The sequence below is a fragment of the Chrysemys picta genome, chromosome 3, assembly GCF_011386835.1.
Source record: "Chrysemys picta bellii isolate R12L10 chromosome 3, ASM1138683v2, whole genome shotgun sequence".
Taxonomy (NCBI): domain Eukaryota; kingdom Metazoa; phylum Chordata; order Testudines; family Emydidae; genus Chrysemys; species Chrysemys picta.
The window spans coordinates 116012474-116040331 of NC_088793.1; the positions used below are offsets into that span (position 1 = coordinate 116012474).

Consider the following 27858-nt stretch of genomic DNA (forward strand, 5'->3'; position numbering starts at 1 on the left):
CATATGATGGGGATGCCTTTTGTCTGATCCAGGTTATGAAAATGAAGTTTAGAATTCTAAACTCAGATCAATCTAGTGAGATGATTGTTTGACTGGAACCAAATGTAAGGGAATGACAATAGAGATCCAAAATTATGCGACCTGATTTTGAACAGAGATTCTGTGATAGTGATACAAGCTGGAATTACATATTTTGAGTTTGCATTTTAGCTTTTGAAAGGTCTCACTCTTCTTGAGATCCCAGAGAGAAATTAGCTCTGTGCTGGGCATGAACACTGTGGAAATAAGGGGCAAAAGTCCATCTGCCCAATAGAAGCAGCATCTCTTCCTAGCACTACAAAGGAGATTAGATAGACTCTCCTATATCAGGCAGCACACCGTGGGCCCAATTCCCTTCTCACTTTTTAACATCTGGATATTCCCATTTGCTTCAATTTTATGACCTCCAATTTGTGAGATCAGAATCTGGCACCATTTTACACAAGAGTTCAATTCACTTTCTAGGGGTTATCTAAGTACTATGGCCCTCATCACCATAGCATCTGAGCATCTCATGATAATTAATGGATTTTATCCTCACAGTGCCCCTGTGAGGCAAGAAATAACTATCCCCATTTTACAGATGCAGAAGTATGGTACAGGGTAGATTAAGTAATTTAGTAACATTTACATAATTTTTTAAAGCAGCAACGCAAGAGAAACATATGTATCCTTTGTGTGCAGTCAGACCCATATTAGTTTAAGATGAAATGAACAAACCCTGTAAAACTTGGAGTCAGGCTCATTGTCAGTTGTATGGAGTTGACTGCACTAAGACTCCTACTGACATATTTAGGACATAATTACCACAAAATTCACTGTAATTAGTACAGAAATCCCCTAGTGCACAGAGCAATATCTTGGGACGCGATCTCAAAAAGAAGGGAATATATTAAGAAACATTTGCTTCATTACACACCTTACAACTGGGAAAGCATAATGGATATTGACTGAGGAGTTCAAACCCCAAATGATTCATCCTAGAGGATAAAGAGATGATCCTTCACAACCCATTTCACATTCTTGTCCCCTACCATCTCACATGGGGCTTACACTTAAATTCTTAAATTTCTTCCCCAGAAATTCCCAAGATACAGCGTTCTTCACTCGCCTGCCTTTTGGACATTGCACCAGACCCTGACCACATCAACTCAATTGTTCTATTGGCTCCTCTCCTCTGATGCATCAAGATCAAGCTTCTTGTCCCTGCTTCAAAGCCATGCAGAACAGTCCCTCCTCGTATCTGAGCTTTTCTTTTGATATTGTCTCGTCCCCCATCAATTGAGCTAGTTTTGATACCCCATTTACCTGCATCTCCTATAAATGTTCCTGCACTTTCTTCCACACTGCCCCTTATGTTGGAAAGTCCTTCCTGATTTGCAAACTTTTTCCTCCTTCCCCAACCCTCACACCTCATTCAAGTTTCTCCCCCATCACCCTTCTGCTGCAACATCTACAAGAAGTTAACCAGGACATCCATTTAGTCAAATAAAACCCACCTTCTTTATTCCATCATGCGGTGCAATAGTCCTTGTTTGAGGCAGTGTTTGAGGGAGGTTTAGGTTGGACATTAGGAAAAACTTCCTAACTGTCAGGTTGGTTAAGCACTGGAATAAATTGCCTAGGGAGGTTGTGGAATCTCCATCATTGGAGGTTTTTAAGAGCAGGTTGGACAAACACCTGTCAGGGATGTTCTAGATAATACTTAGTCCAGCCATGAGTGCAGGGGACTGAACTAGACGACCTCTCGAGGCCCCTTCCAGTCCTAGGATTCTATTATCGTAGTGATGTTGCCCCTAGCATAAGCCTTAAAATAATGTTTTATTTAAGGGCGGACCCACTGGTATACCAGAGCAGTGCAAAGCTGCCAGAGTGCACCAGCCTGTTAAGCTGGTTGACAGCAGCTTGTGCTGCTCTTGTGATGCAAAGCAGAACAAATCTGGCCCTTCCTTTACAATGTACTCATGTTTTTAGAGGGCTGTGTTAGTGAGACCAGTGCTAAGTGAAGGCAGGCAGGGAGAATACAGTCCTATTGTCCATCCCTGCACTCCTGCCTCCTTTCTCCTAGCAGTGCTGCCTCAATGCACAGTGGAGCCAAGGCCGCATGCCATTGGGAACCTTTCAAGCACTGATGCCCAAGCTAGCATGCAGCTACAGAATTTTTAAAGAGCAGTGACAGTTGGCTCAAGTAATTTGCCAATGAGAACTTTAGACTTGTGTTCAGTCTCCCTCACACCAACTCATTACAACCAATAGACTTTGCAAGTTAGGTGTAGAGGAATGGTTGTTGGTTGAACTACCTTCGATGTCACAATGAATGGCCCCACTTGAGTTACCTCAGCCTAGATGTTAGAAGTAATTAACTTAGCTTAACTGCCACTTAGTTTCTTAAAATATCAATTATGCATAAGATTTAAATGCATTGCAATTATATGGAAAGTGTTTGCATTATGCACTTGTTAACATCATTTGGGAAGAAGAGACTGACAGATGCCAAGTTTCTTAAAGGACCCCTTTAAATTGCAACTCAAACTGATTAACACATTTACTTGTAAGTTCTCCAGAAATTCATTCTGCACTCCATAAGTTCTGTACATTTGAGGATACATTAGTTTGTACCAACTCCCTCCCTCACAAACCACGAGATTGAATCCTGCTTTAAGTGCAAAATGAACTGCTTGAGCTATGGAGTTACAAGCTGCAACTTCATAATATACAGTGTTAATGTAACATGCCGATCAGCGTGTTAACATAGAATGGGAGAGGTCAGTCCAGAGGATGTGTACATTATAGCTCTTGAGCTAGAGAGATGAGCTTTCTAGCTAAGTCCTAGAGACTAATGCTTTACACTTTGAAGGCCTCCCAGTGTTTGCCAAGATGGCAGCCATCATATTATGAAGCCTTGTTTTTCTTTAGTTTTCAGAGAGGTCATGTAAATACCTCATCCTGCCTCAAATACTTGTACTCCCCCAAATTACCTCCTCTCCATTATGAATGACAGGTCTAAGCCTCCTCTTGGTCCATTCCTTTTACAGTTCTATGTTGTAAAATACTTGCTTGTCTCTTAGAGCAGACTACTTCTCCGCCTACTAACTTTTCTTCAGAAGCTGGAGATCTCAAGTAGCTTCATAAGTAGTCTTATTGCCTCCCCATGACTAGAAGTTTTGACTGCAGCTGCTCTTGCTGCACCTCTTTCTTTCCCAAGTGAACTCAAGATAATGCGAGTTTTCTGCAAATAAAACATCTTTCTTATGTCAGGCCCTTCTATTCTGGATATGTTTGGCCCTTCAGCATGGTTTTTTAAAAACCGGTTGGAACATGGTCATAAAACAATTTGAGGTCACACAGAAACTCCCTAGCAGTAATTCATTTCAATGTTAGATACTCTCAAAAGCACAGTATTTTTGCATTCATGCATCACATTGCATCAGTTTTCACTGGCAGTCATATGATTTGTAGAGCTGGCTCCTACATCTATCTAGAATGCCTGATCTTTGGTCCCTAATTTAAATTGATCCTAGCCTGCTCTGGTACACAAGCCCTGAAAACTCTTGCATTTAAGAGTCTATTCTTCATACATTTTTGTCTGTTTCCTCAGTTACAGGAGCAAGCATTTTTCAATTTGTGAATCACTGAATACAATAAGTGGAATTGTAGGGAGAAGAAGAATTGCTGTCAGAGAGTTATAATTTGGTCACATCCCAAGCAAGTCAATCTCTTGAAAAAACAAAAACAAAATTGTTTTCCTAAATGCTAGCCACATGAAGTAGTCATATGCAGCCTCTTTTCAGAACTGGACCCCTTGTGTCCAGGAGCGAAGACAAAGCCTCCTAGGATATTAAGAAATTATATAGAAGCTGTTCAAATATTTAATATTTTATTGGACTATCTGGGAATGCTAACTCAGCCCTACCAAAACCAGCTTGAGTAATTTGTTTGGACACTACAGAGACCTTGCTCTGTGTACAACAATGCCTTTTTATGAATCTGCCAGACAGCCTTCATGGTTGAGAAGGTTGACTGAGATGTCTTGTTATCATTTTATAGTGAATTTAGTACCCTGAGGAAGCCCCACTTAAGTCTCTACATTACAGTGCAGCTATGGATTAATACTTCTAAATCAGACAGTATTGCCCAGCTACTAAAGATTAAGCCTGACAGTAATGCATTATTTAAAAGTTTGAGATGGGTACATGAACAGTTTTTTGCTTCAGTGTTTAAAAGGAAACTTAAAACATTTAACAAGCTGTGCTAAAATTATGAGGAGCACTCTGCAGCCTTCAGGAGCATTTTATAAGTGCAGGATGTAAAACTCACCAGGAAGCCTTCCATATTTCCCAAGCATATTTTATATTTGTATGTGTAGCACAGCATTGGAGATTCCCATTTGGTGCTTCACTTATCTATCCTGCTTCTTTGGCTAGTACTGACTTTGCCAAATAAAGCCGCTGGTTGCAACTGGTGAAAAAGTTATTTTCCCTCCAGAGAGGGCTTGCAGATCCTGACATAGACGTCTTTGGTCAAGTCTATAATGTACTCCACTGAGAGCTTACTCACGGGAGCCTTGAATGACACAGAAAGCAAGCAGCTCTGCTGAAGCCACCACTGTTGTAGCTCCTACATAAGCATTAGATTTTTCAGTGCACTAAAAAAGCCAGATCTCATTTCACAGTTCTACTTATTTTACTGCTTTGTGACCTGCATAGATCCTGTACAATTTAATCAGAAATTTAGAATAAGTAGGTCAGTCGAAGAATTTTGACCAGAGTAAGGAAAGGAAGATATTTGTTCAAGAATTTTTTTTTTAATTTTTTGTAGGAAGGTTTCTGTGGGTTAGTGTGAAGAATACCCAGAAGTCACCTACTACAGGACAGGCCCAACAAAGAGAGTAACAGAACGCCACTAGCCGTCACCTTCAGCCCCCAACTAAAACCTGTCCAGCGCATCATCAAGGATCTACAACCTATCCTGAAGGACGATCCCTCACTCTCACAGATCTTGGGAGAAAGGCCAGTCCTCGCTTACAGACAGCCCCCCAACCTGAAGCAAATACTCACCAGCAACCACACACCACACAACAAAAACACTAACCCAGGAACCAATCCTTGCAACAAAGCCCGTTGCCAACTCTGTCCACATATCTATTCATGGGACACCATCATAGGACCTAATCACATCAGCCACACCATCAGAGGCTCGTTCACCTGCACATCTACCAAGGTGATATATGCCATCATGTGCCAGCAATGCCCCTCTGCCATGTACATTGGCCAAACCAGACAGTCTCTACGCAAAAGAATAAATGGACACAAATCAGACATCAAGAATTATAACATTCAAAAACCAGTCTGAGAACACTTCAACCTCCCTGGTCACTCAATTACAGACCTACAAGTCGCAATTCTTCAACAAAAAAACTTCAAAAACAGAGTCCAATGAGAAACTGCAGAACTGGAATTAATTTGCAAACTGGACACCATTACATTAGGCTTGAATGACTGGGAGTGGATGGGTCATTACACAAAGTAAAAACTATTTCCCCATGCTAATTTCCTCCCTACTGTTACTCACACCTTCTTGTCAACTGCTTGAAATGGACCATCCTGATTATCACTACAAAATATTTTTTCTTCTTCTGCTGATAATAGACCACCTTAATTGATTAATCTTATTAGAATTGGTATGGCAACACCCATTTTTTCATGTTCTCTGTGTATATATATATACACACACATACGCATACATATACATATACATATACATATATACACATACATATACATATATATATATATATATATCTTCCTACTGTATTTTCCACTGCATGCATCTGATGAAGTGGGTTTTAGCCCACAAAAGCTTATGCCCAAATAAATTTGTTAGTCTCTAAGGTGCCACAAGTACTCCTCCTTCTTTTTGCTGATACAGACTAACACAGCTACCACTTTGAACCCTGCTCTAAGGTTAACTGACAGAAACAAATCTGTCTCCCTCATATGTTGGAACCACATATCCCACAAATGATCTTGTCTCTAGTTATGGATCATGGTTACCAGCCTTCTCAGCTCTAATGTTAGTATTTATTTCCTCTTCTGTTTCTTGGTTTCAGGCAAAAAACAAAACAAAACAAAACCAGTATCTACAGTCTCATTCTGTCTGGAGTCACAGTATTGAAACACTTATCAGTGTTCCAGTGTTTCCGGCATTATTCCTGGCAACAGCGTCTCACTCACTTCTCATCCCCTTCTGCCCTCAAATGAGGTAGTAAAAAAGCTCTACCCTTATTTTTCATCTTTATCCCTAATAGTCAGTTTTGTATGCAGACTCAGTTCTTGCTTCCATAATTATTGAAGGGATTTGTCTGGAAATCCAGTATTCATTGTGGTCTGAGTTCTTCCATGCTCTGCTTCTAGTTGCTGCATTGTTTACCTGTTAATTATGCTTCCTGACCAGGGGTCTTGCTAGACTGATTGCTGCCACCATGTTTCATGTGCTGTATAATGGATAACATGAAAGGACTACATGCTTCTAAAACTAAATTGGCTATTTATTAAGAAAATTATTTAAAGCAGCACTGCAACTGTAGCTAGCATTCGAACCATGTGCATGCAGACCGACTAATGAATGCCTCCCCCATACTCTTCACTCCTGCAACCTGTGCACCTAAGCTCCATGCAGGCTGCGGGCACAGACAAGGGTTATACAATCAGAGACACTGATGAAAGGTCAGATATTGGGCTAGTCACAACCACAGAAGCAGTACAGGCTCAAGGAGGAGAGTTCTCTTCTACCCTCACTTTCCCTGTTAAGGAGCAAACACTAAGCCCCAAAGAAAGCAAAGGCATGGAAACCAAATAGTGACAACATCATGAAAATGAAAGGGCAGCAGACATCAAAGGATGAGGATAAAGAAGATATCCTGAGATCTAGCTAGGAGAAGGTAATCACTCACTTTTGTCAGGGAATTACAATGGAGAGGGAATAGACAGCAAGTGGGGCTGGTTGATAATTTGGAAGTTTCTGGGTTTGTTATGCTGCAATCCACCTCCTCCCCCTTCCCAAATAAACACTTTCTAAAATATATATATATGTTTGTTTTGGTCAAATATGTGGCGGGAGAAAACTTAACCAGCTTTCATGACAAGTCAAAGCAGAGCAAGTAAACCGCATGCTCCAGGCCTATGGAGGCAAAGGATGATGAATAAATACTGTTTAGAAAGGCAGAGTTGAAAACCATGGAAAGTCACTAGCTATTTAAAGCACACCCAGACCGTCTTCAGAAACACTCAGCTATGTGAGAAAAAGGAAGAGTAGAAAGTATGAATACAGGGGAAAGCCAACACTGGCAGAATTAGAGAGAGAAATTTTTACATGGGTATAAATTAGGAAGAAGTCAGTTTGCCTCCTCCTGCTGATTTCTCTTCAATTCTTTCAATATAGGACCTGCTTTAAGAGAACACTTCATTTATTAGTCTTATGTTGGGGAAGGGGTTGCAAACATTTGGCTTACTCCTACAGGAATTTGTTGGAGACCTAGGGTAAAGTTTTTTCAAAAGTGCTTAAGTGACTTTTGAAAATCAAATTTAGGAATTTAAGTGTTACAACCCTGGGTGAGGTCCCTGGTAAACATCACCAGGCTGCTGTACTGGGTCCAACCCTCATGTCCCACATGCTGTTGGCTTGTTGGGGCCAGGCAGAGTTTAGGTACTATTTCTCTGGCTCTGGGCACCTAGACTCTCACTCCAGGTGCAGATTCTGTGTTGGACACCACACTTGGCTCTGGGGACCCTGTGGTTCACTTTTGTAGGCCCTGAAACTAGAGTTGGATTTCCCAAGCCTCCCTATCAGAGGGGTAGCCGTGTTAGTCTGTATCCACAAAACAACGAGGAGTCCGGTGGCACCTTAAAGACTAACAGATTTATTTACAAACAAATCTGTTAGTCTTTAAGGTGCCACCAGACTCCTTGTTATTCAAGCCTCCCTGGTCACTACTACACATTCCCAGAGTTCCACCAAAGCTGTGGACTTACTGTTTCCCTCTTCAGGGATTGTGACAGTGAAAACAAGTAACACAGGCGCGACAAGGAAGTTCTAAACACAGACCAATGTAGCAGCCCAAGAGATATACAGATCTATGGGAAAAACAAAACTTGCATGCAAATCCCTGCCTCTCTTTCCTCACCACTCCAAATGCCCTTTGGGGTTTGGTCAGTGTCTGTACAGGGAGTCCAGGATTCCTCTTCTTCTCATCCTTGTTTGCTTCTGGTTCTGGCCTGCTCCACTTGTTTGAGTGAGTCCTTTTTATGAAGTTGCAATTCCCTTTGTCAGATCACATCAGTGATTTCAAGTCCCTGGCCAGGTGATCTGTCCTTTCTTCCTGGTGAGTTGGTAAACTCCTAGGCATTGTCCTGCTAGAGCAAGATTATTCAATTGTTGATGGTCCTTAAATGTCCTGTTTAGGGGCAGACACTCATCTGCCAGTCCCTCTGCCCTTAACTTGAGGGATGATGCAAAGATACAGGCATATTCAAACTGGATTTCATAAATTCACATGGCCAGATTGAGCCTTACTGAGAGATTTTGGCACTGAAAAAAAATCAGAGGGACTTGGAGACTAGGAATAGCATTTTTCAAAAGGGCCTAAAACTAGTCATAAAATGGAAGAAGAAAAAAAACAAAACATAGTAGCTGTCATCTCCCCCACACCATTTTTCATCTTTTTTTTTTTTTTTTTGCAAAAAATTGAGATTTACAACCAGAAATAAATGAAACATTCTTAGCTGGCAGATCAAGTATTTACTCATTTCTTTGCTTCTCACCAATAATTAAGACCAAAACATATCTTCCCATAGAAAGCAATAGATGTCTTACTATGGAAAGCTTTGAAAATGGTCATATTTGATAACTTGCCAAGCATTTACGGTTACTCATACTGCATTTTGTTTGCATTTTAAAAGACATGTTCAGGTAGAAAATCAAATCTCTTCTTTTAGGGAACACTTTAAAAAAAATACAGAATAAGCACAATTATTCATATGAGAAAATGATATTTATGGAGCCAAGTTTAGTCCCTACTTCCTTTTAAGGCACCATATTCAACACAAAAACAAGGAAAAGTCCTTGTGGCACTTTAGAGACTAACAAATGTATTTGGGCATAAACTTTCGTGGGCTAAAACCTACTTCATCAGATGCATGGAGTGGAAAATACAGAGGCAGGTATAAATACACAGCACATGAAAAGATGGGAGTTGCCTTACTAAGTGTGTGTGGGGGGGTCAGTGCTAACGAGCCAATTCAATTAAGGTGGAAGTGGGCTATTCGCAACAGTTGACAAGAAGGGGTGAATACTAATGAGTTCAATGTAATCAAGGTGGCTCATTTCAAACAGTTGACAAGATGTGAGTATCAGCAGGGGGAAATTAGTTTTTGTAGTGACCCATCCACTCCCAGTCTTCATTCAGGTCTAATTTGATTGTGTCCAGTTTGCAAATTAATTCCAGTTCTGCAGTTTCTCATTGGAGTCTGTTTTTGAAGTTTTTTGTTGAAGTATTGCCAGTAGGAGAACACTTCAATCTCCCTGGACGCTCAATAACAGACTTAAAAGTGGAAATTCTTCAACAAAAAAACCTTCAAAAACAAAAAGTGATGAATTTGATATCTAGACTGAAAATATCTAAGGCAGGAATATTTTGAAGACCATTTATAAGGGAATTATAAACAGACATTTCTATGTAACATCTCACTTTTGATGAAGTTTAACAGCGAGAACTTGAAGCTACTTTTCAGTGATACCAGTTGTGATTTATCAGAATCCATTTCTATATATTGTACCAGTATTAAATAGTTTAATGTTCAGAGGCAAAGAAAGAAGAACATGCTATCAAAACTTGAAACATAGTCTTTCAAAATCCTTTGGGTACATGCAAATTTGCATGTGACAGTGTTTGCTTAGTCAGCTCTGTATGTTTCCCAGTTCTCTAATCTTATCCTAAGCGTTGTAAATTGAGCTAATCCCTTAGCTGTATTAACATACAGCAAACCATTAAGTAATTCTTCCATTCAACTATGCAATGGGACACAGTGAACACATTTAATTTTGATAAACAGGTCCCTAATGATCAGCAGTTGAAACCTCTTAGAATGTCGTCTTTATAGATTACTGAACAAAGCTTGACATGCATATCTGTCACTGATCTTCCTATAAATTGTGTTCCTAGGCAATTGCAACTTGTTTGATATCCTTATTTACTGCTGCATAGACTATGGGCTTCCTGAGGGAAGTTCATTAGTGTCCTGTCATCCTTGTTTACCTAAACTACTTTAAAGTAGAAAAATAGTTGCATACAGCAGCAGTTCTCAACCAGGGGGGCCACAAGCAGGTTTTAGGCAGTCCACCAAGCAGGGCCAGTGTTAGACTCACTGGAGCCCAGGGCAGAAAGCTGAAGCCTCGCTGTTCAGAGCTGAAGCCCGGGGCCCTGAGCCCTGCCACCTGGGGCCGAAGTCGAAGCCTGAGCAACTTACCTTTGCGGGGTCCACTGTGGTGTGTGGTCCCAGGCAATTGTCCTACTTCCAACGCCCTAATGCCAGCCCTGACTTTTATATGCAGAAAACCAGTTGTGGTGTTACAGGTGGTCTGTGGCGTTTTTATAGCATATGCGGGGGGGGGGGGGGGAGGGGGAGGAGGCTCAGAAAGAAAAAGGTTGAGAACCCCTGGCATACAGAACTATTTCCTGAAACCAATGAAACATGGACATTTGCATGCTGAATTTTAGAAGGTTAAGTTAAAGAATCAGAAGAGGGCCATGTAATATACATAACTGAGACACCTATACAAAAGCTTTGGGTACCCTGACAATTTAATGTTTTAACATTAGCATTAAAAGAAATACAAAAAACAGGAACACAACTTAGTTTGGCCAGCCAGCCACCAATCAGTGCCTTTTCAACCCCTGCCTCGCCCCCAGCCCCTCCAAACAAAAAAACCTCCTGCCGTTAAAAAGTTTAATGACAGAATCGATACACAATTTGGACCAAATGCAGACACCTCCCGGGTGGAGGAGTCTCTGCTGGCTAATGAGTCTGGTGGAGAAGATGGGTGTATAAAGACTGAATTCTGCTCAGTTATACCCAAGTAGCTCCGTAGTCAGTTGTGACACACTTGATATACACTGGTGAAACAACACAAGCCAGCTGAATATGCACAGCCCTCCTGTGGCTCCGATCAACCCTGCAACTGCATGGCTATATTCCCTACCCGGGTGGGATCTGGGCAAGTTTTTATTCCAGTTTTTGAGCTGAGTGCACAGCCACAGCTGTTCTGTTGCTTTAGGTGTTGTGGTATTTGGTAGGGTGTGGGGTTCCCAGTATCTAGCCCAGCTACAGGGGCTAAGGAGTAGGCTTAGTACTACTTTAGTCCATTTTTGACACAAACACAGACTGCTTAAAATAGATCCCTTTTAGATATGCTCTTGCTCCCATTACCAGCCAAAGTCATATCTAAAGCTCTCTGCTTAGTGCCCCATCCATTTTTAATTTAACTCTGTGAGAGCTTGATCAGGCTATAAAAGCACGTTTGTCTGCTTAGTGACAGGGAGAGTCGGTAGACTTGCATTTATCTCTGGATTCTCATTTTCTGTAGTAATATATATTTTACAAGAGACCAACAGTGACTCTGCAGTTTTAAACTAAAAGGCCTGTCTTTTATTAGCATCTTTCATCCCAAAGCACTTTACAAGTGATGTATGTGTTTAAGAACCATATAGCCACCTCTGCCTAGGCTGACTGAAATGATAAAAAACTACTTCCGTTAACTCCAATAGGAGTAATGCTAAGTGCTTTTCAAAATCCCACCTTTAATGTTTGTGCAGGACAAGGGGACTTTTTGGATGAGAGCTTAAAAATAAGAGATCTAAACACAGTGAACTGCATAGGATTCACTTCACTAGCTGGAGATCTACATATGTTAAAACACAATACTAAACCCACTTATGAGGATGACTGGTTATAACATATGCCTTTAAGGCAGTATAATGCTGATCAATGACTCCTCTAGTACTCTAATTTAAAGTAAAAGGCTATTTTGGACAACCACTCACTGAGCAATAGATAACACTATGCCTTCATACAGCTAATGGAAATTATTTTTTCCTTTTCCTATGTGGCAGAAACACAGAAGTATGGCACGCCATGTGCTACATCAGGGATCTACTGTAATTCTCTTTTCGTGGCTATGCCCTGTTAGAGTGCAGACGTTAAATGTGGGCAAAGGTTTTTATAAAAGGACATAAACATTGTGTAAAAGCAGCAAAGAGTCCTGTGGCACCTTAAAGACTAACAGACATATAGGAGCATGAGCTTTTGTGGGTGAATGCCCACTTCTTCGGATGCATGTAGTGGAAATTTCCAGAGGCAGGTAGAAATATGCAAGCAAGAGTGAGTCAGGCTAGAGATAACGAGGTTAGTTCAATCAGGGAGGATGAGGCCTTCTTCTAGCAGTTGAGGTGTGAACACCAAGGGAGGAGAAACTGTTTTTGTAGTTGGCTAGTCATTCAGTGGGCATTCACCCACGAAAGCTCATGCTCCTATATGTCTGTTAGTCTATAAGGTGCCACAGTACTCTTTGCTGCTTTTACAGATCCAGACTAACACGGCTACCCCTCTGATACTTGATAAACATTGTGTTTATCTATAAAAGAGGCCAATGTTTTGCTTCAAAACACTTGAGCCAAGTGATGCCTTAGTATTATGTTTTATATTTGACCAGCAATGCAAGTAGGGCGGTCCGGTCTGGTCCGCCGTACCAGCAAGATATTTATAGTTGGTAGGCAGGGCCGGCTCCAGGCACCAGCCGACCAAGCACATGCTTGGGGCAGCACCTTAGAAGGGGCGGCCAATGTTGGGGTACCGGGGGGCGCTAGCGGTGTTTTTTGTTGTTGTTCGGCGGGGCGGCGCTCGAGGGTTTTTTTTTGTTTTTTGTTTTGTTTCGGCCGGGCAGCGTGGGGGGTATTTCGGCAGCGTGGCATTCGGGGGGGGAGGGGTGGGGGTTTGCCTGGCCCGGTGCTCTGGGGGTTTGGGCGGCCTGGCGCAGCGCTCCGGGGGGGGGGGAGGGGGAGTTGGCTGGCCCAGCGAGGCGCTTCAGGGGTTTGGCCGGCCCGGCACGTCGCTCATGGGGGGGGAAGTTTTGGCTGGTGCGGCACTCCAGGGGTTTGGGCGGCCCAGCGCGGCGCTCGGGGGGCGGAGGGGGGGCAGTTCGGCGGCCCGGCGTGGCACTCGGGGAAGAGGGGGGTTTGGCGGCCTGGCGCGGTGCTCGAGGTTTGGCTGGCACGGTGCTCGGGGGCAGGGGGTTGGCCGGCGTGGAGTTCCGGGGGTTTTGGCAGCCCGGCGCAGCGCTGGGGTTGGGGGTGTTAGGGCGAGGCAGCACTCTTCTTTTTCGCCTGGGGCGGCAAAAAAGTTAGAGCCGGCCCTGTTGGTAGGCGTACTAAAAAGACACAAGAGGAGCAGAACGAGAACTCCTCTGGTGCAGCTGTACCGCCCCCTGCCCTTCCATGCAGGGTCTCCTCCATCTATACAGCCGCCCTGCCGGAGGGCAGGGCTGGGGGCGGTAGAGCTGTGCTGGAGGAGCTGTGGCATGGAGCCACCCGGTGGCCCCATGTTCTGTTTCTTTCACCCCTGTGGTTCCCAAGACTCTGGTGCAGCGGGAGGAGGACAGAACTCCCCACCAGGTAAGAGGGGTGGATCATGGGGAGGGGACAAGGAAAGCGTGGGGGCCCCAGGCGGGTGCGGGGTGGAGTAACATGGAAGGTCATGTGAGGAGGTCACAAGGTCCCTGTTAGCTGCTGCCCCCCCCCCCCCCATACCAGTAAGAAATGGATTCCACTTGCACCACTGTATTTGACTCATTCCTCTTACAGAGTTCTGGCATATTCAATAAATCCACAACTGAAAAGCCAAACGCTGCGCTTTTTCTTAACATGTTTGCCACAAATCAGTCTGCCTAACTCCAATCTGCCATTCTTTGCTAATAAAGTTCTACTAAATCTCTCCTGTGTGGAAGTAAACCATTTGAAAAGACAGTACTAATAAAGAAGTTCCACTACAGTTTGTGGCTTAAGTGCTATGAGATGACTTGCTGAAAGTGCTCACATACATGGTAAGTACTGAAAATGTAAGCAACACACTGATGTACTAAGACTGGTGGCAGAGAGTAGTATGCCACATCTTAATTTGAAGCCACCTGTCCCTTAGGGGAGAGTCCACTGGAGGGAGCGTAAATTATGAGAAACAACTTTAATTCTTGCTGGAGGAACTTCCTGTGGGGGTGGAGAATAGATTTGCTTTGCGCTGGAACGGACCTTTGTGTTTATAGTCCCTTAAGAAGCAATATTTCCTGAACAAAGTAAACTAGAAAGTGTAGATCTAAATCTTTAAATCAAGTTATTGGTATTCTAGACAGGGCCCTATGGACTCCAATTCTGCAGCCTGGCATTCTCTCAACATGCCATGGATTTTTTTTTGGCTACAGAATGTCATTTGGCTCTAGCCAGGTATTGACATGGTTTCTCCATCTCCCTGCCCTGCTAGGACCTGCTTGCAGCTGGATCTTGATTTCCCCAGAAAGGGAAGTTAGTTATATTACAGTGCATGACCACTACCCTGTTTCATGGAGCTAGGCAGCAGGGAATCTGGGACCCTGAGCTGGAGCCCAACATGCAGTCAGAGATTAGGGCACCTAGAAGCATAGGCTGGCCAGCCTGACGAACAACACAGCAACTGAGGCCATCTCCAAGTTCCCCACTTCCTAGGCACACATGGGAGGAAGTACAGGTTCTGAGCCCAATTGCCTAGGCAACATCACAGGAGCCAAGAGCCAGATAGTGGAGCCAGACCAACTAGCAAGCACAGAAAAAGACCAGACAGACAAAAGTAATTGAAAATAGACTAAATCAGAATATTTTCAACTATGGTCAGCTCTTGCACATGTGGGTGAATGAGAATGAAGGTCATTACATGGGAGCAGAATAAGTTAGTATTGCTGAAGAATTCCAGAAATAGGCATGTTAAAAATAACTCAGCTGTTTTTTATTCGCTAATATTGGAAAATCGCTATTAGCCTGTCAAAATGCAATACATTTTTTTTAACTCTTCTAATCATTTGAGGCTGGTTATAGCAGTTATTTACAGATGAGCTATCCATTCTGCACTGCTTGTTTATAGTTAGTGTCACGGCCTAACCCACTGAGGATAATATTCAGGTGAATGGTTTGAACATAAGAGGGCCAGTGCAATGCAAAGAAGAATTGTGTTTTAACTATAAATACAATATTCAAGTGCAATATGGAACCAGATTCTGAATTTAATCTGGAATGACAACGGTACCCAAGATCAGATTCTAGCTGATGTAATTCAGCCCCTTTTAGTCCTGGTGTTGTAAGCAAGAACATATTTCCAGACTGCAGTAGACCTGAGTTTGGAGAATGCCCACTAGAATAACTGTTGTGCTCTATCTCCACTTTAGTTTTTGGAGGTTTTTTTTTTTAACTGTATCTCTCAGGAACTATTATAAACAGCTGTTCATTTACTATTTAAGATCCCAAGTATTATGATCGTGAGATAGATTGAGGGCAGAAGGGACCATTATGATAACCAAGTCTGACTTCCTGCATAACACAGGCCAGGGAATTTCACCCACCACATCCACTATTTAGCCAAATCTGTGTTGTCAAGCTCTCTAGCATCTCCGTTCTTCCCCTCTCCACTCCCTCCCCACAGGACTGAAGTAGAGGACAAGTCTTGGGCAAACCACATTTAAGATAACAACAACAGATTGTATGTCTGAGAAGTCTGAGACGATTGATGAAGCCAAATGTTCTTTTGCTTAAACAGCAGCTTCTTTACGATATACCTATGTTTTGTTTGCCTCCAAGTGCTGTTAAAGGATGCCTGTTGTACAAACATTCTACGGAAAGTGCCAATCTACTTGTGTTCTTAGGGGACAGTATCTGCAGAAGCAAGCAGTTTACATTGCAATATTACAGTGATTTACTGGAAGTCTGTTAAGATAGGTGGACAGCATGTTGCTGAGGGAAAACCCTAGTGGGAAATATACTGAAATACTTATTAGGGTACTTTAATACTTATTAGTGGTCCCATCCTGGATCCCCTTGGCCACTGACTTCAATTCAGTTTCTCTATATAACTGTTTCTCACATCCTTCCTGCAGTGAACCCCTCTAATATTTCCTTTGATTGATCTAACCCTTTTGAGACACCAGAGGGAAGGCCTGATTCTGCAATCCCTTACTCACACAAGTCTTCTATACTCATGACTTCAGTGAGACCACCCCATTTTTCAGGGTAAGTTACTCACACGCAGTCAGTGGGACTATTTGTCTGAGTAAGCATGACTCACACGAGTATGGGACTGTGAGAACAGGAATATCTGTACAGTCTGATAACCAAGATCAATTGAACAAATTGGTCTTATAATGTGAGAAAGTGACAAAATAAGAGAGATATTTGTCTGTAAATACATCTACCATCCTTCTTTCATATGAACAAAGGAATGTTTACAATGAGGCACCAAACAGGAAATAATTAAATGCATGTTTTCAGACAATTTAGTGAAGTTGATTAATTCTACCCCCTAATCGGACTATAATTAGGCAAAGTGTTATAGCACACAAGCCAGTACTTGTAGTGTCTTTATAGGATAGTATTCTGCATCACTAAAGAGATACCACAAATGAACATGTAAGGCCCCTGATAAGTTATGTAGATACTGTAGGTGGCTGTTTTACTTACTCAGACTGTATTAATTATTCAGGCTCTTATGAATCCTATATTTATCCTATTCTACTGTGCTTGCAGTTTTCCAGTCAACTATTCACACTTCTTAAGAAGTTGTGATTATCTATTAATATGCACAAACGCCTCCACAAAAGTCTGCCCCATCATAATACATCTAAGTTAGACAATCACTAAAGAAATTTAACTATTGATGTGGTAGTAGATAAACCTTCAACATTAAGCAGCATCTACCTATGGTGCCTGATACCTCATTCTCCCCTATGGGCTGGGCTCCTTCACTATATCTTCCATGATGCACTGTGATCTCCCCTGTGACCAAGCCACCTGGTGCATCATGAGAAATGTAGTCCAGGCAGGGAACCTGTCCCATAGGAGGAATGAGGCACCAAGTGAAGGTTCCATTTAACAATGAACTAATTTGAAACATTTCAATTTGGGGATGTCAAAACGAAACTTTGACACTTAAAGTTCAAACACTTTTTGTTCTGCAAAAATTGCTCCTTCAGATTTTCATCCCAATTCAGAACAAATAAATGTTGAAATATATCAGAATTTCCCATGGGATGGGATGGAAATTCTGATTTCTGCTCAGCTCCACTTCTGATTATGTCAGCTCCAGAGGAGAGGATGAAAGTTTCTGTTGACACCTATTCCACTTCTGCAGTCTTTTCCCAGTCACTCTAGTCTGCAAACTATTGCTTGAGTAGGTTCTTCACCCTCACAAAAGGAATAGTATAGCTCTCCATCATTTTAGTTGCCTTTATTGAAGTGACTACTTTACTTTCATGAATTGTACTAGTAAGGACACTGGGCCAGACTCTGATCTCACTTGCACTGGGGTAAATTTGGAGTAACTTCATTAACTTTGCAAATTGGGAGCAGCTCTAGTACTGGTGTAAGTGAACATGGATTTCCTCCCATGTAGTGTATCAACCAACAGATTTGACCACTATAATGTTATTACAGCAGCACAATTGTAGAAGACCCTTTAACTATGTACCCTCCAGACTCTCATTCAGTAGTGAGAAGACCACAGTATACTTTTCTTTGATCATCCATCTTCTAGGCATTAGTGTATCTGACGTAAATAAAGCCAGGGCTGGCTTGAGGCCCCAGTGGACCCTGGAGTCTCCACTTCTTACTGGCCTCAATAAAAGCAGTTTGTATACCCTTGTTTACTCTCTGCCAGTTAAGCGTGATACACTTATACAATGTGATCTAGCCTCCCCTGGATGAAGGCACATAGCTCTCAATAACAACAGGAAGAGCTGTGCCGACAAGACTGCTGTATTTCTAGTTTCACTGGTGAAGGAAGGGGTTCTTCTGCTACCTTGTTAAAGAACCAGAGATTTGGTTTCTCTCTCATTTATACCATATAAATCTTGTGCTGCAGCCACTGCTGTTCTAGCAGACTGAGTCTCAAAGGGAGTTCTGTCCAGTCTATCTGTGCTTCTCCTTAATTTAGATAAGGTACACTCTCTCTCATGGAGAGCTTGTTCCTAGAGGGGTTTTTTAAAATGAAGATTAATTCAATATTTTCCTATGTACCTATCTGCATGTTCAAACTGAGCAATTTGTAGTGGTGAATAAATCCCTCACAGATAGGGTGACCAGAGGGAAAATATGAAAAATCGGAACAGGGGGTGGGAGGTAATAGATACCTCTATAAGGAAAAGACCCCAAAATCAGGACTGTCTCTATAAAATTGGGACATCTGGTCACCCTACTCACAGATATCTTCTGAGGAAGAGAGCTTTAGGCTTTCTCATGCATTCTCTGAGGAAGAGAGCTTGAGTATCTCTCATGTGCTTTCAAGTATAATGGTCTCATTAACATTAATTATCTACAACCCAAAATGGTTGGGGATAGAAAGCTAAAATTTCATAAGAAAATAGTTGTCAGTGTTACCTTGCTACATTCTGGTGACAAAAAAGTTGTTTTGATTGGACAGTCTGAAGGATTTGAAGATTGAAGTCCCTACATAAGCAGTATCTTCCTTCATGCATTGTGCACTTACTGGGGGCAAAGTGTTTTGGTAGTTTCTAGTCAAGAGTTCCAGAGTATGGAATTCTCACCCCTTTAAAAAGGCCTAGGTAATTCCATTAAATATTATGTTGCGAAGATTAAGCTTTACAATGCAGTCTGACTACATGGTCCCCTGCAGCCTTCCATGCAGCATATAAGGTGTTTAGCGGGCCTTGCCTCATTCACGGGGGGTATTTTATGAAGCACAATGGATTGTGACTGACTCTGGGGCAAAATCTGGGAGAACAGAGCATAGTACGAAGCACAAATTTCCCTCTGCCCCAAATACAGGCCTATTGGGCTGAGGCAAAACTCCACCCATTTGGTCCCCTTGCTGTCACCACATACAAGAGAAATCAGTAATGGTGTGAGTTCCCTATGAAATCTTAGTGGGAAAAGAAGCTCCTTTAAGTTACATCACCATAACTGTTATGCCCTCAGCCTCCAGCTTCCTTTTCAACTCCCAGCTGCCCAAATATTATGTTTCCTTAGCACAGGGTCCAGCTGCCAACCATTTCCTATATCAGTCTGGACACAGAGCCAGACTGCGTATGAACCAGTTGTCAGGGGCTATGGTAGATTAGAACTAGAATAAAATACTCTTAAGATAAGATGTGTTTCCCATTTGCCTATAACTCACTAGTTCCAGCCATATTCCCCCCCCCAACCCAGTTTACCTTGTTTTCATGTGGTTGTGATAAAAATACCTTGAATGTTCACACGGAAGTGGGGAGGAGGACTGCTGTGGCATGATTAAACAGGAGAAGACAACTGAGCAGCAGTATCCATAAATATGTGGCTGCGAAAAGGCAAATACATACATTTATTATTATTAACTGAGTGCCTCCCTAATGTGTCACTACCCTGGTTTTCTTGAGAAATGAACAAACACCACCAACCTGGTTGTAATAAAATGACTGCTACTGTTTTGATATGGTATTTATAGGTAACCAGGTACAAAGCATTGCCTAATAGCCAGTTATTTATTTTAAGTCAGATACAAATAACAGCTTCTCACGTTACCAAAGTTTCTCCAGCTAATAAAATCATTACTACTGAATGATGAACTACACACAAAGTTGTACTCTTTTCTCAGTTGCAGGCAATCTGTAGTAGCTGGTGAAGCAAATTAATTACTTCAACTTTACAGAAATTGGTCCTTGAACTCCAAGTAGGAGGAGTTTTTTCTGTACATTAATAGCATCACAACTTACATATTTAGGGGCATTACGATTATTTCAACTCTTTTGCTAAAGGCATCTAGCAGCAGCCTTGGAAACAGGATTCCAGACTACTGTAAATCAACTATTGCTCTGTTCCAGTTTGGTGGTAATTGTGTTCTCAAAAGAAGGTATGCTGTGTAGTTTTAGCCATGTCAGTCGTAGGATATTAGAAAGACAAGGCGGGTGAGGTAATATCTGTTATTGTACCAACTTCTGTCGGTGAGAGAGACAAGCTTTCTAGCCACACAGGGCTCTTCTGCAGCTCTAAAGAAAAGACCTGAAGAACTCTGTATAATTCAAAAGCTTGTCTCTTTCACTAACAGAAGTTGGTCCAATAAAAGATTATTACCTCACTCACCTTGTTTCTCAAAAGAATGTCAGTGTAAGTTAATTGAACTGGATGTGTGGCCATACACATCCCTGCTTGTGTCAGATGTCTTCTACACACTAACAGCAATATCCCAGAATGCCGTTTTGAGGGGTAGAAGCAACAAGAGGATACCATGGAGCTTGGTAATAGGTCTTTCTAATCCTCTTCACTCCACATAAGGTGAGTGGATGGCACGGACTATAACCTTTAGCAGATGTCTTTTGCTCTCCCCTCAAGACAGCTTAATCCACCATGGTCTGAACTAGGCATTTAAAGTGGCAACATGCTTTAGTCTTAAACACAAAGTTTGCCTTGTGTGAATTTACACCCACTTCCAGATTATAAAGATGTCAGTGGAGAAACTGGAGGAAATAAGAGGACCAATTTCCTTTACCCCAAAGGGTCATTAATATGAGAGGATTGTCAGCTTTTTAAATGTACTAGCTAGTAGAGCTCTGCAGAGTTGTACTCCCACTTGGAAGAGGCAAGTTATGGGCAAGTAAAATTTTGTTAGTTCTTTCCCTTGATGTGATAATGAAAGAGGTGGCAGGTTTATTTTGTATGCATCCTGAATATATACCACATGACTGCTTTCTCTTGGATGAGATAAGGCTTGCTCAGAAGTTTGTGATTATCTTGGTCTCTAGTGGCCAACCTACTGAGAGGCTATAAAACCATATTGTTACAGGCTGCCACCACGTCTGCATTTGGTATCAAATGGTAAGCTCTCTAGTAGTCTATATAGCAGACATGCCAGAGACTGAATGGACCTGGAGACTAGAATACTTATTCCTGGATATGCTCACTCTAGAACAGACATTGACAGGGCTATCCACAGAGGCTTGCAGTGTTACTACCTGCGCTTTATATTGCATAACTGTGAAGAAGATCAATTTCTCCATCAACCTGGCACCTGCCTAACAGGGGTGCTGGAACAATTTCTATAGTGGGGGTGCTGAGAGCCATTGAACCAAACTATAAGCCCTGCATATGATTGAAATTATTTCAAACCAGGGGGTTGCACCCGCAGAACCCCTAGTTCCAGCACCTATGCTGTGTAGAGTGCTAGAAATTCTTTAAGAGCTTGTTTTATCCCCGAGGATAGTTGCTGCTTACCTGCCTGTTTAAGTTTACATACACACTTTAGATATTGTAACCAAGAGTTGATTTACAGGTCTGTGTAGATGTCTCTCCCATGCAAATACAATAACTTGACACATGGCTACTTCCTTCTATCAGATTTGCAGAGGTTAGAAGGGTGGAGCATGACAGTTTACTAAAGATATCATGAGTTGGTTTTTCCTGGATTTAAGTTTGTTTAAGCTGTCTAGCCAAATTCCTGTCAGGACACTATTCTACAGCAACTATGAGTGATCTGCAGGGATGACCTCCTGAAAGTTATAGTTCAGAGAAAGAAGAAAGAAAGAACTATCATTTTTATGTAATAAGAGATACAGGTCTATTGTTAGCATTGCTGCTTTTTTTAAAGTTGGAAATAAACCTTGAACAACAAATACTAAATGTTTAACCAGACAATTTGTCCTCCCTGTAGTATTATGCTGGACAGGCTATTGGAACAAGGGTCTTAAAAAAATGACACTTGATTAACCAGTGAGGAGTGTTCCATGTGTGATCTGGTATAGAGATGCTTCATTTAAACAGCTGCTCACTTTCTTTACTGGAGGCTAACGCTGTTAGGTAGGTTTCCTGGTTTATATCTGTTTGAGCTATTGTAGTACAGATCTTTGTTCTGTAAGAAAGCAGCATTACACACTGTACTCCATCTATTATCTTTTATGCAATAATAAGACTTTTCACTTACCTAGCAACTTTCATCAGCCTCCAAGCATTTCAAAAACATTAAGGAATCAAGTCTCACAATAGCCCTGCAAGGAAGGCAAATCTTAATTTCCTCATTTCTCACATGCAGAAGGGTAAATTGTGGAAAAGAGGTAAAGTTTTTTTGTTTTTTAGGTAAGGTCACACAGTGAGTCTATAGCTTAGCCAAGATTAAGATCCTGGCTTCCAGTTCTCTTCTCTAATCACTAGATTGCCTTTTAGCAATTTTAGCAATTTGCCTTTTAGCAATTTGTCATGTGACAGTTCCACGCAGTGATGTTTGTTATTGAAAAGAGAGAGAATTCCATACACAAACCAAGGACTAGACTGTGGTTTTGATGATGCAATTGTAGAAAGGAGTGAGGGGCAACAACCCACCCCTCTATACCGTAGAATGGCCTACCCATGCCTGCTTCCTTGCCTGTGGAAAAGGGGAGTGCACAGAACTGGGGATCTACCCTCTTTACTGCCTTGCCAGTGCGGATGAACCAGCATGGGGCATGCTGCTATATAGGCCAGAAGGAAAACTACTCCTACTCCTACTCCTACTGAGAGGAAGGTAGAAGCCCGGGAGGCATTGTGATTCAGAAGTCCCTCAGGGTCACTCCTGGGGAGATACAGAGCAGTGTAAATTGTGCACCACCCATTGCTAAAACTGTAGGCACATGCCCAGGCCTGGGAGTGTGCCTTTGTGGAATTTGTTTTCCATTTTCAAAGACATTGTCTTCTTCTTCCTTCCCCCATCCCACAACCTCCATCTAATCCCACCCCATCATCTCAGTAAATGCTCATGTTCCACCCACAGACACACCTACTGAAGTTCAAGTGAATAATTCACAGTCAGCCAGTAAAGGGAAAGTGGAGCTGTGTTTGCCCTGCTAGTCAAGAAATCACTGAGTAAATGAAATGCTAAAGCAATGTAGTTTCTTTGATAGTCCAGCCTACAGGTTTTGAGTAATTTTTAAGTTAGCTATCTAAGAAATTACTCCTCAATGTGGTTCCCTGAAGCAGCATTTTATCTTTCTAGTAGCTCAGTTCTTGCCAAGTTCATTAGCTCAAGTGAATTTATGGAGTCTACTCTGCACTTAGATGGAGAACATCATGGTCCTTACCACCCAGATAAAGTCTATCACAGAACTGAGATGGAAGAGATCCAAGGTCTTCCAGTCCATTTCTGCTGGTACAATAGTGTTCTTTTAGGTGTTTTCTGCAGTTAATTCTGTCCAGACTAATATTAATGATCTTATAATTACACTAGTTATTTCTTTATGCCAGTTTGAGGAAAGGAAACTAGCGAAAGACTTTTTTTATATATATATATATATATATATAAAGTACAGCTTCTTGGAAGGCAAAGTCCCTGTAGTCTAGGTTAGCTAATCCAAGACTTTCCTGCAATAAATAATTATACTGACCCACAAGATGCACTAATTTCTAAGATACCTAAAATAAAAATCTGTTTTTGTCAAATCTGATAGGTAATATATTAGCCTCCAAATGATACACAAAATTTAAAACCATCACAGGAAGTCAGAGCAGCAACGGATGCAGGACCATATGCTGAAACACTCTGACAGTTAGTCATTTTTAGGCAGGTCTGGCAACTTTTCCTGGTAAAAGCGCTGTCAGTTTGGAAAATAACTTGGAAGTGAAACAGGCCTCATTTTAGTGAAAGTCAGTTCACCCCTAATGGTATCTCTGGTGTAACAGGGTTGGCACGGCTCTATTCAAGACAGATGCTCTGTTTTTCTAGTATTACCATAATCAACTTTATGCTGCTTCTTTCAAGAACCAGTCCCTAAAATCCATTAGAAGCATTTTATTCACTTGACTCACATAGCAAAATGTAGGAATTTGTCTTCTGAAAGCTACTCCACTCAAAAGGACACAGAACACTTACCCTGAGAATTTCTAGCTTTTATAGCTTCAAGCACATAAAACATAGTACTAAATAAATAGATATGTATTTATCGCCATTTCCTTTTCCATGCTATTTTTCACCAAACACTGCGTACAATGGGAAGGGAGTATTCCTTCCCCACTTGATTAGTTTATTCCTGGTTTTGTGCATTTGTGTCATTTGCATAGCAAGCTTGAAAAATGTACCCAAAGCCCATTAGCCAGCGTGAAAGACCTCTACCATCATATCATGCCTTTTACATAAAGGAATAAGAGTTCTGTGCTCCAACTGTGGCACTGGCAATTAAAGTTTTACTTAAGAGCTGTAGCTCATTAAGTCTCTTTCTTTGTTTTACTGTTGTTCCCTTTCTGGATTCACTCCACCTTCTCTTTCCTACTATAGATCATGGTGCATCTTTGTCTTCCAGTGTCCATTTCCTCTTCTTTCCCCTTCCACTCCCTTAAATCCAACAGTGTATAAGCTCATTTGGTGGCTATTCCTTTCTAGAGAATCAGCAGCACAAGAATTAGTGTTTACATTTAAAATAACTAGGCTTTGAGAAATACCCCCATTGATATGAATGAGGGAATTTCATATCCCTTAGAGCAGTGTTTCCCAAACTTGGGACGCCACTCGTTTAGGGAAAGCCCCTGGCGGGCCGGGCCGGTTTGTTTACCTGCCGAGTCCGCAGGTTTGGCCGATCGCGGCTCCCATTGGCCGCGGTTCACTGCTCCAGGCCAATGGAAGCTGCTGGAAGCGGCCAGCATGTCCCTCGGCCCGCGCCACGGGCCACAGGACCCTCTGTCTTAAAGGTGCCACAGGACCCTCTGTTGTTTTTTACAGATTCAGACTAACACGCCTATCCCTCTGATTATTATGTGTGATAATCCAAGGTGCATCTTGTTTTCGCTCTCCAATTCAGTGAGAAAATTTAAACATGAGAACCACCAATAAGCTTCTAGAAGGAGTTTTCAAATGCAGTTGCCAAAATTCTCCCAGCCTCATGAATCAAATTGAATCCAGTGCTATTATTTCTGAGCCACACTTGCTATTCAGCCAGCTCTGCCCAGGCCTTAGAGAAGAGTTATTGCTCTGGTGAGGCTGCTGCAGATATCACATAGCATTTAGTGCCATATGGTCAGTAATGGCAAGTATAAGGAGGAGGGCTGGGACAAAACCAGCCAGGGCTGTAGCAGACATTTCTACACACCTATCTAAAGGTTAGACTTTGGTTCAGTGAAATTCATTGTAAAATAGCAAAGAAAAGATCACCCTACCCCTTTAAGAGCCAGAAAAACTCCCAGCCATAGCTCCCAAAGTAAAGTTATAAATTGTGACACGTTCCAGCCGAAGCCCCAAAAGCAAAGATACACAGAGCAGCTCACCTTGCCGTACTTCCAAGGAGAAAATAGAGAAAAAGCCAAGACATCACTCCAACCTCCCAGTTCTTCCCCTCCTCCCCCCTCATCAGATTCAAACTTCCAACCTGAGACCCACTGGTCCCCATCCTTCTCTGAATGTTCTGTGGAAAATAATTACTGGTAATTCCCTACAGCTGACCCACCTAAGCTACCTTGTGACTCCAAGTTTGGGCAGCAGCTGTGGTTTTTCTTCTAGCCCAAGAAAATTAACTACTTTCTTGACTTTTCTGCAGAGCCAATATACCCCAGTGAAGGCCACCGTGCTGGATATGTGCATGAAAACTAGAGCAGGTTGAAATTTTTCAAATGAAAAGTTGTTGTTGTTTTTTTCCAAATCAAAAATGTTTTTTTTTCTAAAATGATTTTTGTCACAGAAATTGCTGGTATGGCTGACTTTTTAAAAAAAAATTATTATGCAAAATTTTAGGCCTTATAAAATTCAGTTTTTAATTGAAAATATTCTGGTGATTCATTTTTTGTTGTTTGCCAAAAAGTTGGTTTTCAGTAAACCAAAATAGTCAATAACTATTTTGGTAACATATTTGATAATGCTTTCCATACATTTTTTGAAAAATGGTTTAAGTTTCATAAACTTCAAAATATGTTGGAAATTTTACATTTTTTTCACAAGGCTACTTTTGGAGTCTGGCCCAAATGCTCAAAGTTTTTTAGGCACCTAATCTCCAGTAATTTAAATACCTGGGAACCTAACTACCTTTGGAGAGCTGGGTTTTTTGGGACCAACTCTAATAGCAGCAAAGTCATCTGGTGGCATGTGACTGCGTCACTTGTACATTCTTGACCCAGAATAGGGCTGGTCTGCACTAAGGGGAGGGGATCAATCTAAGATATGCAACTTCAGCTACGAGAATAGTGTAGCTGAAGTCGACGTATCTTAGATCGACTTACCGTGTGTCCTCACGGCGCGGGATCGATGGCCGTGGCTCCCCCGTCGACTCCGCTTCCAACTCTCGCCCTGGTGGAGTTCCGGAGTCGACGGGGAGTGCGTTCGGGGATCACCAGAAGGGCTCTATTAGCTCGTTAGCAGACTTAGCATCTAGTGCCACTGTGCCCCTGCTCGTACCATACCTCTACTGCCTTCTCTCCAGGTGTGGCTCCCTAAAGCCATAGAAAACCCAACCACTGAGGCAATGGAGCCCCTTTACATTCAGGAAGGCTCTACAGATGTATAGCTATAGAGGGGACAATCAGATCCTCTGTTTTTAGGGACATGCAACTGTGCTATCTATGGTGGTGTCCAGACTAAGCAGAGTTTTTTGTATGGTATCTATTTTAAATGGCTATATCAGAAATCTTATTTACCAGCTAGCAAAGGAAAATTAAACATTTCTTGGCTATGGTACCCTGTGAGTGCTATTTTTCATAGCACAGAACACAATTTTTTTTAAAGAAAACCTTTAAAACATTTTAATGACTAGGTATATAAATGAACTAGGATTTCCTTATGCTGAATGGTTGCCTCCCACTGTTACATTCTGGGGTGCAATACAGACCACTGAGGGTTTGTGTCACTGCCTGCCCCATAACTCTGAGTGCCTTAAAATGCCCTGCTGATATAGCTCTTTTGTCTGGACCCTTCCTCCAGCATAGAAGCATATACTGAGCATCCATGTGTTAAGCAGTCTGACTCAGCAATTCTGATTCTAGCAGCTGGCTTGTTTCATCACTGCCAGGCTCCACCAGCCTGGTTACACCTGGCAAGATGTCCCCAACATCCCCCAGTCCCTAGTTTTCCCCAAACCATGTGCTCTACAATGTCCAACCCTCTCCTGGACAATTCAGAGATATAAAATATAGAATTAGAAATTGTTACAAGCAAATAAAAGTGAAAACATTTTCTAGAAGCTAAGACTTAACACAACAAGCTACAGCCTTTGGTCAAGGTAATTTCCTTACCAATCTACCTTCCAGCAAGATAGCTGACCACCCTTCTGGACAGTATCTCTCCAAAATCCAAAGTGCTCACTTCCTTTGTCTTCTGGGGTGAAAGATAACTTGGGGTTCTCTGCCCTTATCTTTATAGTCCATGCACCTTTAAAATGGATTCTTTTCAATCCCTAAAGTAAAGTTCATTTGAGCTGTGAGGAAGGTGACATGAAGACTCCTGATGAAGGAAGTTCCATGCTAATTTCTTTCCCCTCTTGTGTTTGCTAAAATGCAAATTGATCTGTTTCCCGCAATCTACTCTCCCTGCTGTGATACTGAGTTGTCGT

General features: G+C 42.0%; 1 protein-coding gene across 7 annotated transcripts in view; it reads right to left on the minus strand.

Annotated features, from left to right (window-relative positions):
- Positions 1–27858, minus strand: part of RGS17 (regulator of G protein signaling 17) — a 78528-nt gene that overhangs the window by 34046 nt on the left and 16624 nt on the right. For 3 of the 7 annotated variants that reach the window (XM_065588845.1, XM_065588842.1, XM_065588841.1), the window contains exon 1: positions 25589–25720. The exons of 3 other annotated variants lie outside the window; for them this stretch is intronic. In XM_065588845.1, the coding sequence (XP_065444917.1) occupies positions 25589–25710 (122 nt within the window). In that variant the 5' untranslated portion in view covers positions 25711–25720. Of the gene's footprint in view, positions 1–19548; positions 19671–22286; positions 22759–25588; positions 25721–27858 lie in introns of those variants that run through there. One more of the 7 variants, XM_065588844.1, reaches the window with a different exon arrangement.